At 39.9% G+C, this 16472-nt stretch overlaps 2 protein-coding genes and 2 long non-coding RNA genes across 8 annotated transcripts in view; 2 read left to right on the forward strand and 2 right to left on the reverse strand.

The window, feature by feature from the left end:
• The first annotated feature begins 171 nt into the window (after nt 1-171).
• LOC108112976 (myb-like protein X) lies at nt 172-8396 on the forward strand. 3 transcript variants are annotated; one of them, XM_017223384.1, is made up of 5 exons: nt 172-382; nt 3522-3681; nt 3743-7028; nt 7097-7539; nt 7604-8396. In XM_017223384.1, exons 2-5 carry the CDS (start codon nt 3570-3572, stop codon nt 8047-8049), a joined length of 4287 nt encoding a protein of 1428 aa, XP_017078873.1. In that variant the 5' UTR covers nt 172-382; nt 3522-3569; the 3' UTR covers nt 8050-8396. The 3 variants fall into 3 exon arrangements, with proteins under 3 accessions (XP_017078873.1, XP_017078875.1, XP_017078874.1); XM_017223386.1 differs by having other exon boundaries at nt 172-362; XM_017223385.1 differs by lacking the exon at nt 172-382 and adding an exon at nt 2528-2638.
• On the reverse strand, nt 1594-2397 carry LOC108112978. Of its 2 annotated transcripts, none has more exons than XR_001772689.1 (2): nt 2250-2397; nt 1594-1823 (listed from the first exon to the last, which is right to left on the reverse strand). It is a non-coding gene; the product is annotated as an uncharacterized LOC108112978 (long non-coding RNA). The 2 variants fall into 2 exon arrangements; XR_001772688.1 differs by having other exon boundaries at nt 1891-2397.
• On the reverse strand, nt 7665-9974 carry LOC108112977. Of its 2 annotated transcripts, none has more exons than XR_001772687.1 (4): nt 9912-9974; nt 8117-9466; nt 7849-8039; nt 7665-7773 (listed from the first exon to the last, which is right to left on the reverse strand). It is a non-coding gene; the product is annotated as an uncharacterized LOC108112977 (long non-coding RNA). The 2 variants fall into 2 exon arrangements; XR_001772686.1 differs by having other exon boundaries at nt 7675-7776.
• A 228-nt stretch (nt 9975-10202) lies between these two features.
• The window catches only part of LOC108112585, a 78837-nt gene continuing 72567 nt past the window's right edge, over nt 10203-16472 (forward strand). The window contains exons 1-2 of the mRNA XM_017222626.1: nt 10203-10569; nt 14475-14871. The gene's annotated coding sequence lies outside the window, so the exon portion shown is untranslated. The remainder of the gene's footprint in view (nt 10570-14474; nt 14872-16472) is intronic.

The following is a 16472-nucleotide window of genomic DNA, read 5'->3' on the forward strand; positions in this document are numbered from 1 at the left end:
GCGCATTGTTATTTATTTTTTCATATTTTATTGACAAAAATAAAATTAAAAAAAACTTGAAGTTTTAGCTGAAGTTGAATGTGTCTGAATTGGCGGTCACGCAACCACCTCTATTGCACAAGACGCTCGTTTGCAATCTGGGCGCCTGGACTGGTTCTTTTTTACACCTTTTGTTGTTTGCCGATTTTAGTCTGTGCTTCATTCTTCATCGTTTAAGGGCATCGGGTGCGGATTTGCGTGCAAATTGTAAACAAATCACCGAAAAACTGTTAAATTCATTCAAACAATTGTCAAGTGATAGTTGCACCCGTGGGTTATGTGATATTCAAATAATTTTCGTGAATACATTAGTTAATAAACGTGTAAGTCAGATCGTTCGAAGGTAAGTTCAATTTTTTTTTTTTAGAAATATTTTTTTTCTTATTTATAGTCATTATATATAATTATTTTTCTCTGTCTTAACGATGTTCTAATCTACTTTGATTTTAAGGTTTTTAAAGGTTTTTAGATTTGGGATGGGTACGAGTAATGGGTACCATACGTCAGATATGGTTGGAGTCTCTTTTAAGACATTTGTGTTTTTAGGGTTGTCAGGTGGTTGCAATTCGCAAAGTTTATACGAAATCGGATATATGTCTAGTGTTATAGCACTTCTATTATTGCAACCTTCACGATTGGTATATTCAAGTTTAAATTGATCATAATGCTATAGCAACGCAATAACATATGACTTGCCGGTGGCAACCCTGGTCGACAGCGAGGTCAAAATGATACATATTATTGCATTTTAGTTGCAATAATTAGGACATATTACGTTTCTACGAGATATAGAGCAAACATATTGGAACCCTGGCAACCCTAAAAACATAAAATTGTACAATAGGTGAATAAAAACGTTGCCCCGTTTTGCTTTTGCTCTTGCTTGCAGCTTGCTGGTTTTAGTTTTTTCGGGGTTACGGCTCTATCGTAAATCTGATATCAGAAACTTGTAGAGGTCGCTGAGGGGTTTTCAAAAATGTCATTGGTTTCCTTGAACATGCAAAAACTTGGATGTTTTTCGACATAACCTCACATTGCATCAAAATCGATACGTAACCTAAAAAGAATGTGAACGCGTTGCAAAAACGCACACACACATACACATTTTGATATACATACAAACTTACACAGATGCACAGTTGCTATAGCGTATAATCGCTATAGTCTGTGTGAGAGAGAGTGAGACAGCTATAATAGACATAACGCTCAAAACAAGTTTAAATTTTAATAGATAGTATAAAAAAAATCGGACTTTTAAGATTATAAATAAGATGGTTGGTTTTAGTTGCCAAAACGCAAAATCTAAATTATCTTTATTAGCATGTGCCGGTGAAAGGTTTTAATGGATCAGATTATGGTAAAAAAGTATTGCCATCGTAAACCTCTGATGTACTAGGCTAACCCTAGCTTGTAGGACCAAGTCCGAATCGAATGAATATCCCTGGATGGTAGCTTTCAACCTGCCAACAATAGCGTAATGACGCCTTAATTTTCGTTTACTTATTGTTGTAGTTGTTGCTTTCTGCCCTGCTGCTGTATCTTTGTCGTGTGGTATTCGGCGCTACGCGAACTTTATTCAATTTCTATACATATAGACAAATATATACGTATGTACATATGTACATAGCCACGTGTATATGTTCGGTGTCTTGCTCTCCCTTGCACTCGCTCTCCGGACGGCCTCTGTTCATCCCGCTCACTCCGCAACTCTGCGAAACCGGTATCCTGCCGAGGTCCTAAGCCCATCTCGGAAAGACCAGACGGATGGACTCTGGATCCAAATTCTGAAAGTTTGGAAAGTTTGTTTCTGTAATTTTTAGATTTTTATTGTTTCTTTTAGCTTTTGCCTACTTTTTCCTACTCTTTGGGGAACAACCCCCACCCTCTACCTCCGTCCCTCTGGAAAACCGCTGTCCAATACTCATATTTGTAAATTAAGTTTAATTAAGAAATTAATATTATTTATTGGCTTTTACTCAACTTTTGCTCTCCCCTTTAAGTTGCATCCATAGAGTCGTCCCGCTCTAACAGCCTAATCCGCATACTGCCTTCCCGCTCGCAAGCAACAAACGCGTTCTATTTACGTTACTAAAAAACGTTTTGCTTTTTGCGATTATATCAAATGAATGAATTGATGAAACGAAGATCTCTTCTAGCTTAAGTTTAATTTCTATTTCGTTGTGGTTTTTCACATTATTTTTAGTTATTACCATATTGAAAGAGACTGCCAACTTGCTATGGAGAAAGGCCCATAAGCGACTATTACTATGCTCTACTTTCTTGCAAAGGTCAAAGTTTGAGAGGGGGAAAGTGATTGTCTTGAGTAACGGGTAGATTGCATTATCAAATTGTATCATATCATTCTGAGACACGCCCTCATGCCGGCTATCTCCCTCCCGGTTTTCCGTACGCCCCTCTTGCTTTCACCGCTCTCAGCTATTTGCTCTCTCGCTCTCATTTTAGTTAAACGTCAGCTGGTTTGGCGTTCACCTCGTTCATTTTAGTTTAGTACGCGGGGAGACCTTCAAGTCATTTTGATTTCTCCAAGTGTAGGCAATTCGAAATAATCAGGAAACCAATGACCAGGACGTTTAAAATTGTAAGTTAGCTCCAACTACAATTATCGTTCTCTGAAAATTAACATAAGCGTCTAAAAACAAAATGGAGCCAACATAACCTCACTTTCGTTAGCGAAAAATATCATATGCACGTTTCTATCGTTTTAGAACACTATTGATATGAACAATCATGCTCCATTAAACTCCTTTTTTGTGTCTTTCGTTACTCATTTCTTTCCCTATCCCGAATATTTATCGTCGCTTTGCTTTTGTCTTTTCGCTGCAGTCGTGTTGTTATTGTTGCGTTCGGAAAGCAACGAGCGCTTGTGACAACCAACAAAAACACATGGATAGCCTATGGGTAGATACACACCGAATCGAGTCCGAAAAGAAAAAAACAAAAAAGCTGTTGGTCTTGAGTTATGATATTTCTGGTTCAAGAGTTTTCAAATCGAAAAACTATCTTAACATTATAATCCTATGATAATCCCAGGGTTCGCATTTTGCTTATCGCAGTGTTTGGAAATTGTTTTGAATGAACTCGAGATAAGGGCTTAAGAGTTTTCGAGCACTCCAAATTGTAGAAAATAGTTCATTCGCTCAAAACCCGCTTTATACATAGGTATAATTCTCAAGTTATTACTCTAGCATTTTCGCGATAAATAAACCATAACTAAAGCTTTTGGAGAGCTTTTTCCAAAAGCTCTTCCCAGTTTTTGTTATTATTCGAACTATGCGGTTTAATATTCTGTAACATGTTTTTTTTTTTTTTTTTTTTTTTTCTGATTGTAAACGTAGATTGGTAATCTACTATATGTCAGAGGGGTAAATCTGCGCAGCCCATTGATTTAACAGGGTTGCCAGGGCTTCATAAAACTAGCCGCAGTCTGCTGTAAATTGATTCCAGGTTTTCTCTTCTTTCAGCGGATCAATGTTTTCGGAATTGTTTGGTAATCTAAAAGAAAAATAAAAATGATGGATGTAAGCCAAAATATGGAACTGAAGGAACTGTCCGCAGAGAGCGCTTTAATGCGAAATCTATCCTCCGATCTCGGCAGTGAAGTTGAAACACTCTCCACCCCAGGTAAGTTACAATCAACTAAATGAATAAAACCTATTCGGGTACATCTATATCTGAATTACAGCAATTGAAACGTCCGGGGATGATGAGGTCCTATGTGAGTTCACCAATGGCGTTGATTCCTCCGATAACAAGGTTATCAAAGATATTGACAAGAAGTTAAAAGGATCGGAACAGGAACGCAATGCAGGCAGCGATTTGGACGCGCTGTTGGACAAGATAAGCTCTATAGTGGACTGTAGTCCTAAAAATTCCGATGATATGGAGACACTCGATAATAACAAAGATTGCGACTCTGCGTCCATAGAGGAAAAAACAGCTGCTGAGAAACAGAGCGAGGAAAGAGAAAGAGAAGTAGAAGAAGAGGAAGGAGAGATATTGGAATCTGTAGAAAACGAAGAGCGCATGGAGCAAGATTCCGAGCTGAAGACTGAGGAGAAATCTAGTGCAGAAGAGATTGAGGAGACCGAAGACATCGATGAAACCACTCCAACCAAAGAATCAAAAGATAATCTCGATGTTTTGGCTGGACCAAATGAAGACAAAATAGAAGAAGTAACAGATGCAAATGAGACATCGGAGGAAAAAGATGAAGCCAAGGCGCAAGCTGACGATATCAAAGAAAAGGTCCGGGCAAAGCGAGTCGCATCCACGGATGATGTGTTTATGGATGCCCTAGACAGCATTTCCAGTTCAGATGAGCTCGATGCTCCCGCTGTTCAGGATGAAAAGAAGGCAAAGCATAGCAAAGAGCTGAGCACCGAGGATAAACAAGCTGCCAACGATCTGGAAGACATTTCATCCGATGATGATGATGGTATCCTCAAGGATAAAAAAGTTGATGAAGTCGACAAATCCGAACAACATAAGCTGGACATCATAGACCTAGACTCGTCAAACGAGTGTCAGGATTGCGAAACTCCGATGACTGTCGAGAAAGCGGTTGCTAAATCAGAAGATATTGAAAAAGTAACAAAGAATAAAGGTTCACCAGAGAATACGGACGGTTTAGAAGAAAATATTTCAGAAGAACCCGATGTCCAAGAAGAGAAAGAAGAAGAAAAGTTTAAAGAAGCTAATAAAGCTGAAGAAAAAGAGAAGCTTGAAGGTATAGAATCTATTTCAATTGAGGAGCCTGAAGAGATCAAGGAAATAGAAAGTACGGAAGAAGACAAGAAAACAAATAACACAAAAACTGAATGTTCCGAAGAGGCCAATAAATTAGTTGACCTGCATGAGGTTCAAGAAATTGAAGAGTCTGAGGAGACTAAAAAGGATAAGGTAGAGCTAGAAGAAAGCAAGCTACCAAAAATCACTAAGGTAACGGAAGGGTCGGAGGAAGTGAACACAACAAAAAAGCCAGAAGAGACCAAGGAAAGAGAACAGTTTGAAGTGAAGAAGAAAAGAGAAAAGTCAGAAAAGGCTGAGTCCACAGCAGAGCCGGATGAGCCTTTTGTAGTCGAAGAAGAAACAAAAGACCCCAAAACGGCAGACCAATTGGAGGCGGAGCCTCCAACTAAATCTCAGGAAATGAACGACAACACGACAGATGAGGAGGCGGCCAAGGATACCCTTGAAATTGATGAAAAAACGCCGGCTAAGAATAAACCTATGATTGTATCGGAAAACGATAAGGAACCTAAGCTAAATGGTGTATGTGAAAAGTCAACCGAAAAGGATTTTGCTGGGGAGAAGCATCTTGTTGAAAAGGAAGCCAAAGATACGGATTCGGATGACGAAGTTATCTTCTTTGAGCCCATAGATAAAACCAACCCGGTTGAAACTGCCGCTCAATCAACGAGTGAAAAACCTGAGAAACCTCAAACTCAGCCAACCAGTGAAAAGCCCGAGAAACCTCAAGATAAAGATGACGAAGTTGTCCTTGTCTCCGAGGATGAGGATGAAGAGCCACAGGTTAAGCCACCTGAAAAAGAAATGCTCAAAAGTCCAGATAAGGAAACGACTACCGTGGGACTTTCCAGCACTTCCACGGAGGTTAAAGACCTTCATACGGACAATTCCGACAATGCATGCGATCAGTTTGAGAAACTGAAGACCAACGATAAGGTTAAGTCCACTGGCACAGATGATGGAAACAGTAACTCAAGTAATCTGTTGCGCCCCGCCGAGGATTTGGAGGTTTCGGCACCGAAACGGATACGTTTGAGTGTCGAAGAGAAAATTGATTCCGCACTTGAAAACCAAAAACCTTCTAGCGGAGATGAATGCAAGAAGGACATTAAACGAAGCCATGAACTTCTGGACAACAGTCCCGATCGGGAGGAGGTGACACCTAACAAGAAACCTAAGACTGATGATTCCGACTCGAATAGCTCTAACGATGGCACTCTACAAATTGATATGGATCGTCAAGAAGACGAAGTCCAAACTAAGAAAGATGCTCTGAAAACAGAAGATGAAAATAAACCAAAAATTGAGCTTAAGCCCAAGCCGGAAATTAAAACCGATGTTAAGCCAATACGCTTGGAGTTCTTCAAGACTTTCCGCAGTACCTTCGACAAAATGTCCCGCGACGACCTGGAGGAGCTCGTTCTACAGAAGGTAGTCGAGGCAATGTTGGTTAAAAGTGATTTCGCGGATATTCGGATGCAGCTTGACAAATGCGAAAACACTCTAACCACGTATCGACGGAAGATTGCCGAGGTGACCAAGCAGTTCCAGGATTTGGAGACGGTTCATAAGCGGGTGCTGAAGGATTTGGAGTCAAAGAACTCGCACTTCATAGCTCCTGTGCGGATAACGCGAGCAGTTGGTCTTCAAGTGGGCATTCCGTTTAAGGCCATGAAGCCTACTGTCGCCGCTCCGGATCAGCCACATGCTGCAGGCAGCGTGTTGACGCCCCCCACTGGAACGCCTCCTAAGGCCAGCACCTCACCGATGCGATCACCAATGCGAGCCAGACCACCACCTCCTGCCTTCGGATCCTCTTCAACCGGCTTAAACACGGTCACCAGTGTACCTCCAAGTCCTAATTACCAACAGCAGCAATCACGTTCCTCCGCCAATTCATTGCAAACTACGGCAGCGGTAGCCACTGCCCAGCCTCCTGTGCGCCGGGGTTGCCTCCAGAAGGTAACACCGCAGCGTCCAGGGCCTGGTAATATCTTGCCCGTTTCACAGGCTAACACTCAGCCCAACGTTCACCGTCTACAAAGTTCACCGCCTGTAGGTCAGAGAACCACGCACGCCTCAAAGCATACTGGATCCACTGCCTCCCTGACGGCCTCTACGCCCAATGCAACCGCAAAAGCAGCCATGCGTAGCCGAAACTCTACCCCCGCTTACGTACAACAACAACCACAGCAGCCAACTCCGCCACAGTACCAAACGTAAGTATATTTTTATTACTGTCTTTAAAATTATTATTTTACTAACATACATATGTTATATATTGCAGATCTCGTTCAGGTCCTGGCGCCACCCCAGGTCCAAGTTCCTCCAAGGCGCCAAAGTGCACTACGAAAGTCCGCGCCCAGCAGCCACCGCTTTCGGGAGCAACGGTATCGGTGCCTATGGCATCTGCTGTTGGTAGCGGAGCGGGATCTGGCGCCTATGCCCAGCAGCAGCAGCCCAGCCTTGCACCGGCCAAGCCAAAGGAAAAGGCTGTCATCGACTTGACGGACGAGGATGACGCAGCGGCAGCAGCCGCAGCAAAGGCTATTCAGGCACAAATCGAGGCAAACGCTCGTCTGCGCCAGGCATCCAATGCGGCCATCAAGCGGAATGCCCAGGTGGCGGCAAGTTCAAGAGGTGGTCGTGGAGGTGGAAGTGTGGTGCGAGCGTCTCCAATGCAATTGGGACGTGTAAGTGCCCGACAGATAGTGCAGAATAATGGAGCAGGTTAGTTAAAATCAATAATTTTATTAAAAGTGTTCAACATACTAATTTGTATATAAATCCATAGGTCAACGTTCCACGGGCTCAAACATAACAATGCAGATACGCTCGGAGAATACACCGCCAGCTTCCTCGCGCTTGAGATATTCACATCCTGCACCACTGCCCTCGTCGCCTGCCCAGCCCTTCAATCCCGCCTGGAAAATGCCTCCCTCGCGTCCCGTTATCCGGATAAATCTGCTGGATACGGGAATCGTTATCTCGTGGACTCTTGAGGATACGAGCCCAAAGTTTGCGGAGTGTGTAACTTACCAGATTTACGCTTACCAAGAAACGATTCACGAGCCAAGTACGGACAGCTGGCGGCATGTGGGCGATGTCAATGCAATGCTGCTGCCCATGGCCGTAACCCTGAATCAGTTCCAGGAGAACCAACGATATTACTTTGCGGTGCGCGGTGTAGATAACCACCAGAGATTCGGCCCGTTCAGCGCCCCCAAGACCTGGTCGTAAACGGATTGCGTTAGTCATGGGCCATGTCTCTTTCTTATATGTAGACAGTAGCTTTAGTAACGCTCACTTGTAATTTATTTGTGTCCGCATTTCAAGCGTTGATACTTTGTTTCTCGAAATTAGTCTGAATTATGAGTTTAGTTCTAAGTTTTACGGAGATTTTTAAGGGAATTCTGAGAATAAAAATGTATTACGCCGAGCAGCCAATCTTCAGCAGCTAAAAGTCAGGCAGTAACGAAAAAAAACAAAATAATATTTATTTCACATTAGGTTATCCATAATAATTAAGTTCAGAACTTACACGAAGTAATATAAAATATTGAATAAATATCGAATGAAACTTTTTATTCTGCCTCTGTGTTGTAACTTTTGTAATTTTGATTTGAGTTTGAAATGTTAAATAGATGGAAAAAGCATGTTCGATTCTAAGATGGAGTTACACTAAATAACTTCTGGGAATTTTATAATTTTAATAGGTAAGAACTAGTTCTGGAACGCGAGTTTATATTTTTTACAAAAGCTCAATGTGTTGTGTTGTTTTAGTTTAGTTTTCCGTAATTATCCAGCTAATTGAAAATGCCCCTGATATTTGATATAAGCAAATATTATGCGAATAGTTAGTCTAATTGGTGCTTAAGTGGATTCTGCCTGAGGTATTGAATTATGTCCTGCCTGGGTCATTATGCATGAGACATTTTTCGTGTGTGAGAAGGCTATGTAGAAAGAGCATTTGGTTGGGCGGTAAATTGACTGCAATCGATGGCACATAAAATATAGATACACGCCCATTTACGTGAGTGTGCCATCCAGTTTGGGGGTCATAATGCTTCCTGTGGAGTTACAGAGGAGCTTGTCTCCGTCGAAATTAAATGTGCTGAAAGAAAAAATATTTTTTAAATTATTACTAATTAAACAGAATCTTAAAAAGTATTGATATATACAAAATGTGTTATACTTAAAATATTCCACTTATCAAAGCTCCACTGTGACCCCTATGGTCAGAGGTGTAGGGAAATGGGGGTTATAGCAATGGGGTATCATGGTGCATGTAAAGTGCTTCTACCTTCATATCCTTGCTGCCTCGTGCACTTGACATTGGCTTTCGAATCGGGTTTGTCGCGACATTTTTGCTCATTCATGCGAGGCGCAGGCAGGCGGAACAGGGAGGTTGTCCGGAGGGGGGCAAGGTGCAGGATTGGCCTGGTAATGGCATAATCGACCCCCTTTCTGTAGCCCCCTTCTCTACGGTGGGTTGGCCACGTGCCGTGCTCTTTCGGCTGTTCTGGTTCTTCCGCTGCTAGTGCTGCCGCTGCTGCACTTTCAACAGCAGCCAAAAAACCTTGACATTAGGCAGCCGTCGACGAAGCACAAAATCCACACAGATACTCTGCGCTTCTGTACTTGTGGGCAAATCGTCCTGCAAACAAAAAATCACTATACTTGAGCTGTCCTACCCATACATTTATGTTCGCAACAAAAAGTAGTGTGCAGGTTTGTTTTACTTTTCTGAAAATGAAATTGAAAACTAAAGAGTTCGGATATCTATTTAACGGTTATTCTTGGCCTGTGATTTAAACTTAATAATATAAATACTTTTTATATATATTCTTAATTACATTTTCTTCTTTATTTAAATTCTACCTTTGAACTACTTTTTACCATTTACAATTTAAACTACTTTATATGTATTATATATAAGAAAATGTTATATTCGCATCCGATTAATCCCATTTTCAATACCCTTAACCTTTGAAATCCGTTAAATATCAATCAGAATATGGTTGTAAATCCTTTGTGTGCCATCAATTAGTCGGCAGTTATTTTCGGTGACCCCGATACACGGGTGAGTGTAATTGAAATACCTGTATGTTTGGGTCACCACAATTGCAATTGAATGGCTGCAGTTGTTGCTGTTGCTGTTTCTGCTGACGAAGGCATAATAACAAAAACACAGATGTTCTGTCAGCAGGTTGCATTACAAAAAAAAAATGCAAGAGAGAGAGAGAAAGAGAAATGAAGAGAGACTTACTTTTCCTCCCGACAACTCTCTCATTTTCTCACTGCGCAAGACTTGCAGCACGGCAACACTGGCCGTGGAAGTGCGAGCAAAACGCGGTGGAAATCCTTTTGTTTATTCGCTTGCGGAACGCGTTTCTCGACGGTTGGTTCGCTCGCAGCGCAAGAAACGGAAGTGGTGGCAAAACGTGCAACATCCGGCGGCAAACCATACAAAAATAAACACAATAAAGCCCAGAAAAAGAAAACCTGTAAACACAGCTCCATCTAAAAAGAAACAAAAAATAGTTAAATTCTAATAAAAATATAACCAAAATATAGTCAAAATTTGTGTGCGCTTTGTTGATCAAATCAATAATCAAAATTATTGCAAATAATTAAAAAATTATATAAATATTTCAAGTGCTTTCGGTAGATATAAATGTCTAAATTTAAAACGCGGTGAGCTCCCCCAAAAATTTAATATCGATTATAAAAAAGTTAAAAAGTTTGTGGAAACGATTTGTAAGTGCCCCAAAGAATTCCGCCACCCCCTGCCCCAACCACTAACCTTTCACCTTTCTTTGTGTGCCACATTCTCTGTTTTGTGTTTCGGTGTGTGATTGTGTGTGTGTTTATGTATGTTAATTAAATTACCGTTATGTGTGCTTACCATAACACAGAAACACATATACACAGAAAAACCAGCTCTATCAGAGTAATTATAAAACACAAAAACAAAAAAAATAAAGAAAAATAACAATGACACAAAGAACAACAACAACGGCAAAAACAAAAACAAAGGCCACTGAAAATCCATTTCCCATTTCCTTGGGCTTTCCCTTGCTTTCTCCTTCCGCTTTTCCCCACTCATCATCGCATGTTTTGCCCGCCCTGACACTTGGGGCATATTTCTGTGTTAACTGGGCTGTGCGTGTGTTTATTACTGCGACTACGGCCATTGGCACGTACGTCGGACGGAGGACCCTCAATTCGCCGCCCATGTCCTTGCCACGCCCCCGCCAACCGGCCCTGCCTTCCTTTGCCACTACTCACAGTTATTAAGCGTCTTATGGCAACTCTCAAAGCGACCCATAAGTATGCTATAGTTTTTGTTATTCCCACCTGAAGAGACAGCCCAAGAAACACTCCAAGAAATAATGTTATTTCTTTGACTAGCCAACCTGCAATCAATCGGAATATATTTAAGAAATATTTAAAATTCATAACACTAAATATTTTAAAAACATTTAAGCTTTTTGGGGTGGTAGGGCATTAATTATTTCTAAAAGTCATAAAGTCATAAGTTTATCAAAGATAGTCCCTTGGTTTGTTGTGTAGTAGCAGCAGGTGCATTTGACTCAGAATTTCAGGTGAATGCAATAAGCTTCTGACCAGAAATCAATAGGAAATCAAGCTTTATGCTTATGGATATGGCGGAGGTATATACGACATGGGGGATAGTCAGTCGCCTGGCTAAGCCAAAGTAGTAGCTTTTATTGCCCTTTGTTACATTCACCATTTGGACCACTTTTATGTTCGGCCCTTTGCACATCAAATTGATGATAAATTGCAAATTGTGGCCATAAAACCCCAAGAGAGTTATTGAAAAATTTCAACGTAAAGGTCGTAAGGTAGCAATGAAAAAAGGTATAGCATTTCATATTTATGTTATTTCTTGAACACGTTTCATAAATATTAAGAAAGCAATAGATAAGGACATTCTCTTGCAGCTGTTGATACATAAATGAAATGTTTTTCGATGTTTATCCTTGGAGTATGAAAATTAAATTGGTACATATATGGGTTCTGGCATTATGCTTGCTTGCACTGAAATTTCTTTAAACAATGTTCAAATCGAAAGTCAAATATCTATTTTACAAAATCAAAAACTTTAACATTAGATATCTATTTTCTCAGAATTTTCACTTTGAAACTAGTTACCAATTTAGGATTTAGCTTTATTATCCTGCTTACCATTTACGAAATAGGATTATTAAAAACTTAAAGAGAGAGATTTTCTTCTTCCTGTGCAAGTTTTTATCCACTTTCGTTCACTGTTGAAACTTTAATCCAGCATGGCTGCAGGCCAAGTTAGACTGAAAGCTTTTTAGTGTAATTTTCGCGTTTTTCAATTAAGGACAAAACACAAAACGAGAAAAATTCACACTTCCCACATTAAACATTGGTGAACAGTCGAGTTCTGTCAATTGCAAAACGTCTGCCTCAATTAAACGACATCGATTGCATTTGATATCCTTTGGTTGTGCATTTGCTGGGGAAATTGAAGGGGTTTTCAGGATAAGGATGGCGACATCTTCGACTGGCACATGCCCATATGCAAATGGCGCCATAATCTCCACTGAGCGTTGGGCATTGAGTCGTCGCCTATTGATTATCAGTTTTGCATACTAATATGCCCGAGTCGGCAGTGCATTGAATTCGAGCCAAATAAAGTGACAAGCTCGGTGTCCCACTGTTTGTTTCTACCCGTCCCGGTCTCTCTTTCCGTCCGTCTCTTTCACTTGCTTGCCATGGCATGGCAGCTGCCAAGGGGATTCCCCTGTATTTGTGTGTGTGTGTGTGTGCGATGTGTCCGGGCTTAAGTAGCTTTATGTGCTTGTGAGTATGTGTGTGTGTGACTCTAGCATTTTGTGTTTTTCGCTTTTCTTGGTTTTCGATTTTCATCACGGCCTTTCCACGAAAAGTTGCTTTTCCCTTCGTTTAAGCTTTTTGTTTGGCCTTTTTTTCTGTACCCTCAACGAGGGTATTACAATTCTAAGACAAAGAGATATAGTGAAAATTACTTAGAAAAAAGTAAATTCTTTTTGAATTATTGTTCTTGATTTCGACAGTTTTTAATAGATTTAATATTGAAAAGGAATCAGATTTGAAATGTTACCAAGAACAAAGTATTTAAAGGTTCGTTCCACTTTATTGGGATTTATTTTTAGCTTGTTTGAGAAGTGCCAGCCTCGTCGTCAACGTCGCCATTGTTTTCCCCACTGCCTTGTCATTCCACAGCTCTGTAGTTCCCCTTTTTTGTGGCAGTGGCTTCTATCACATTACGTATACGCATTTAGTTCCAATTTTTGCCTCTCGTTTCATGGATTTTGTTTTATCGGTTTGCGTGCTCGGCCTGAGTCGTAGTGTGTTACTGTGTTTGCATTGCCAGTGTTATTTTGCTTCCGCTTTTCCTCAACTGTTTTCCACTTGCTTGTGTATTTCCTCTGAAGTCATAATGGGGAACAGCTGATAATACACGACCCCTCCCAACGCCCCCTTATCGAGTTCTGTACCCTAGGGACGCGAAAAAAACAGGAGGCAGGGCAGCTATAAAAGAGTTCTGGTAATGGGCGTGTTTTTTTGGGCTTTATATGATACGACTTCTGGTAATGGTAGACCTATTTTCGTTTGTTTTTCCACTGCTGAAACATGGATTTGCCTTTAAATCAGATGATAAAATGCTATCCATATTAAATTATTTTACTTAAGTCGTAAGTTATAGGTGATATGCCAATCTTATAGGAATTTATGTCATTTAAAATGATTTAAAATCTAGAAAATGGTATAAAACTTGCATATTAAAACCTAAGGCCATACCAAATTATGAAATATTTTTACCATCATAGAAATATTTACTATTTCCTTCTAATCCCTGTCCGATTTAATGTTTGTTTGACCCACGTTCTCTCAATCAGAGTAATAGCTAGCCCTCTCCACTTGCTGGACAATCTGGCCTAAACAATCAATCATCCCACAATCCATAACATTCGACCAAAACATAAAACAAAACAACAAAATCGCATCGATATCGATGAGCAGACTCTGGGCAGCTGTCAGTTGGCATTAAAAGTTGTTTGAATGGCGAATTATAATTGCATTTGGTTATATTTTTGTGTTGTTATATTTTGTAGAGGGGAGTCTCAATGGGATGTTGGAGCTGGTTGGGTGAGTAGTGAGTGATTTATGGTGGGAAGAAAGCATGGCACACAGGGCGTATGATAAATGTCTGCAACAAGCTAAATTTGTTAAGGATGGAAATGAAATTACAGAAGTGTTCAAAGTGAATGCAAAAGCAAACAAAAACAGGCACGCATAGACACGGAGAAAAAAACTTAGGGAAAAGATGCTCTTTTTAGAAAGATTATTCCGATTTGAATGGGAATTACCTAATCTTTTTATGAAGATGGCTTTGGTAAAACTGATTTATATTTTTTTCGTTTGAAATCTGTTTATTTTTCTAATTACTATCCCAATATTTTTATCCGTGTATCCACACTCACACATTTGCAATATTAATGATGCTGCTGCCTATGTAAAATTGAAAGCAAAAAGAAAACCGCAAAGCATCATCATTATCATGATCATCATTATCATCATCATCAACATCATCAACTATAAAACTGTCTTTACTCTACCATTTCCAGCGGAATCAGAGCCAGCGAAATGAAAGCAAGGCAAACAAACGTTATGCGTATAGGCCAGGCCAAAAAGGACAAGATAACAAATCTCCCAGCAGCACTTAAGGCATAAATCTCAAACTCAATCAACCATTTTGAGGCTGAGAAAGAGTGAGAAAGAGAGTAGGTTCACCGCCAGACAGAGACAAACGATCTAAGTGGCTGCCTTTCATCTGGATATTGGGACAAAGTCGGTAGCAAAATAAGGATAAGGATAAGGAGCTGAAAGAGGAGCACTTGGAACACCAGGAACAGTCCCATCATCATCATTCTCCATGTTGATTTCACCTGAAATTGCGACCGCAACGAAGGACAAACAAACTCACATCGAAGGAGAACGCTTTCAAGGACACAACATGGCCAGGTATGTCGGCATTGGCTTTCTCTAAAATGTATTTTTCCTGTAATTTATACATTCGTTCACCTGTCAAAATATTTCCAGTTCAATGCTAACGAAAGCGAAGAAAGAAAATCGCATTTATCATTGGTTAGCCAACAAAAATTACAACATTTAGGAGAGTTTTTTCTCAAATAATAAAAGTGAAATTCGTTTTTTTGTTCTTCGGAGAAAAAGTTTAAATGTTGGTGTATTTAAGTTTTTTATGTGGAATATAGTTAGCAATATAAAGATCTCTTCATTGCTAAATAATCTTTTTGATGTCTTAAACTTGGTTTATATATAAATGTTTATTTGGAAAATCATTCAATGGATGTGCAGGATGGTAACACATAAGTTTGTGTCGTTATTTGTTTAAATATAATGTAAACATTCTTGTTCCCAGGAACTAAGAGTACTACATCCATTCGTTTAATAATTGGTTTTATCCTCGACCTCGAATTCTGATAGTAAAAGAGTAAATTTTTACAAGTTAATAGATCAATATCATATAACTTACCTGTCCATGAGCAACCGAAGGGTGCTCCGCTTAAGAATGAGCAGCACAAAATCTAAAATACCAATACTGGTATTGAGGTAATTAACTACCTTTGTAATCGTTGTCCAAATCTTGTGTTTCCACTTTATTAATTCGCATAAAAACAGCATCCACGATAACCCCATTATGACAGAAAGCCGCAGGAAGAGCATGTAACTATGGGGATTCGGATTTATTATTCTTTGTTGAAGAACTGCAAGAAAGGAGCTCTTACGTCTCTTTGTCGAATTCAAGGCGTTCTTTAAAATACTTCAGCTCCCTTTTAACTTTCAGAATGTGTATAATTGTCAAGATGAACATGGTCCAATTGAAGATACCTACGGTTATTAAGATCCCCGTGTAATAGATCCTGATATTCAAGTAAGGACCTATGAATGAGGTTAAATAGTTTAGGTGTGCCACCCTTAATATATCTCCCTTCGAATCGTACCAATCAACAGACATCTGCTTAAACCAACTATGGGCATTCCATTCCAATGATGGGGATCATTCTCCCAAACTTGGTTGATAACAATGATGATTCCAGTAAGAATAGAAGCAGGAATCCAGGCAACGGCACTGTAGACCAGGAAGCGATTTTCAGGTTCATGGCTTTTGAGCGTCGTCAGTGTCATCCATAAATGATAGCTGATTATGGAACTCCAGAAATAAAGAGCAATATTAATAAAGTAAAAAGTGTATCCTGCGGATAAACAATATAATATTCCAAGTTAAATATTCCAAATCCAAACAGAAAATCAACAACTGACCTGCTAGAGAGCAAACGTGGTCCAATAAACTTGCGTTTTCAAGCCCAAGGAGAAAATATACAACAGAATTGCATAAAAAGCTACTAACAAGACTCTTCCCGAGAACGTTCCTTAGCTGGTTTACGTAAAGATATATGGCAATGGTAAGGATGAGGCATACTATGGTAGTCATTGCGACTGGTGGAAAATACTCGTAAAACTTTTCAATAGAAAAGGAAGAAAATTATTATCTAGATCAGGTCTTACTAATTTGATCTGCTGTTTTCCATTTCTCAAAACAG

The sequence above is a fragment of the Drosophila eugracilis genome, unplaced genomic scaffold (genome assembly GCF_018153835.1).
Source record: "Drosophila eugracilis isolate 14026-0451.02 unplaced genomic scaffold, ASM1815383v1 contig_90, whole genome shotgun sequence".
Lineage (NCBI taxonomy): Eukaryota > Metazoa > Arthropoda > Insecta > Diptera > Drosophilidae > Drosophila > Drosophila eugracilis.

What these genes read in the sequence shown, in the direction of transcription:
- LOC108112976 (XM_017223384.1), top strand. Translation starts at nt 3,570, where the DNA reads ATGATGGATGTAAGCCAAAATATGGAACTGAAGGAACTGTCCGCAGAG. An exon ending in TGAAACACTCTCCACCCCAG is followed by an intron (nt 3,682 to 3,742) that starts GTAAGTTACAAT and finishes TCTGAATTACAG; the next exon opens with CAATTGAAACGTCCGGGGAT. An exon ending in AGTGCAGAATAATGGAGCAG is followed by an intron (nt 7,540 to 7,603) that starts GTTAGTTAAAAT and finishes ATAAATCCATAG; the next exon opens with GTCAACGTTCCACGGGCTCA.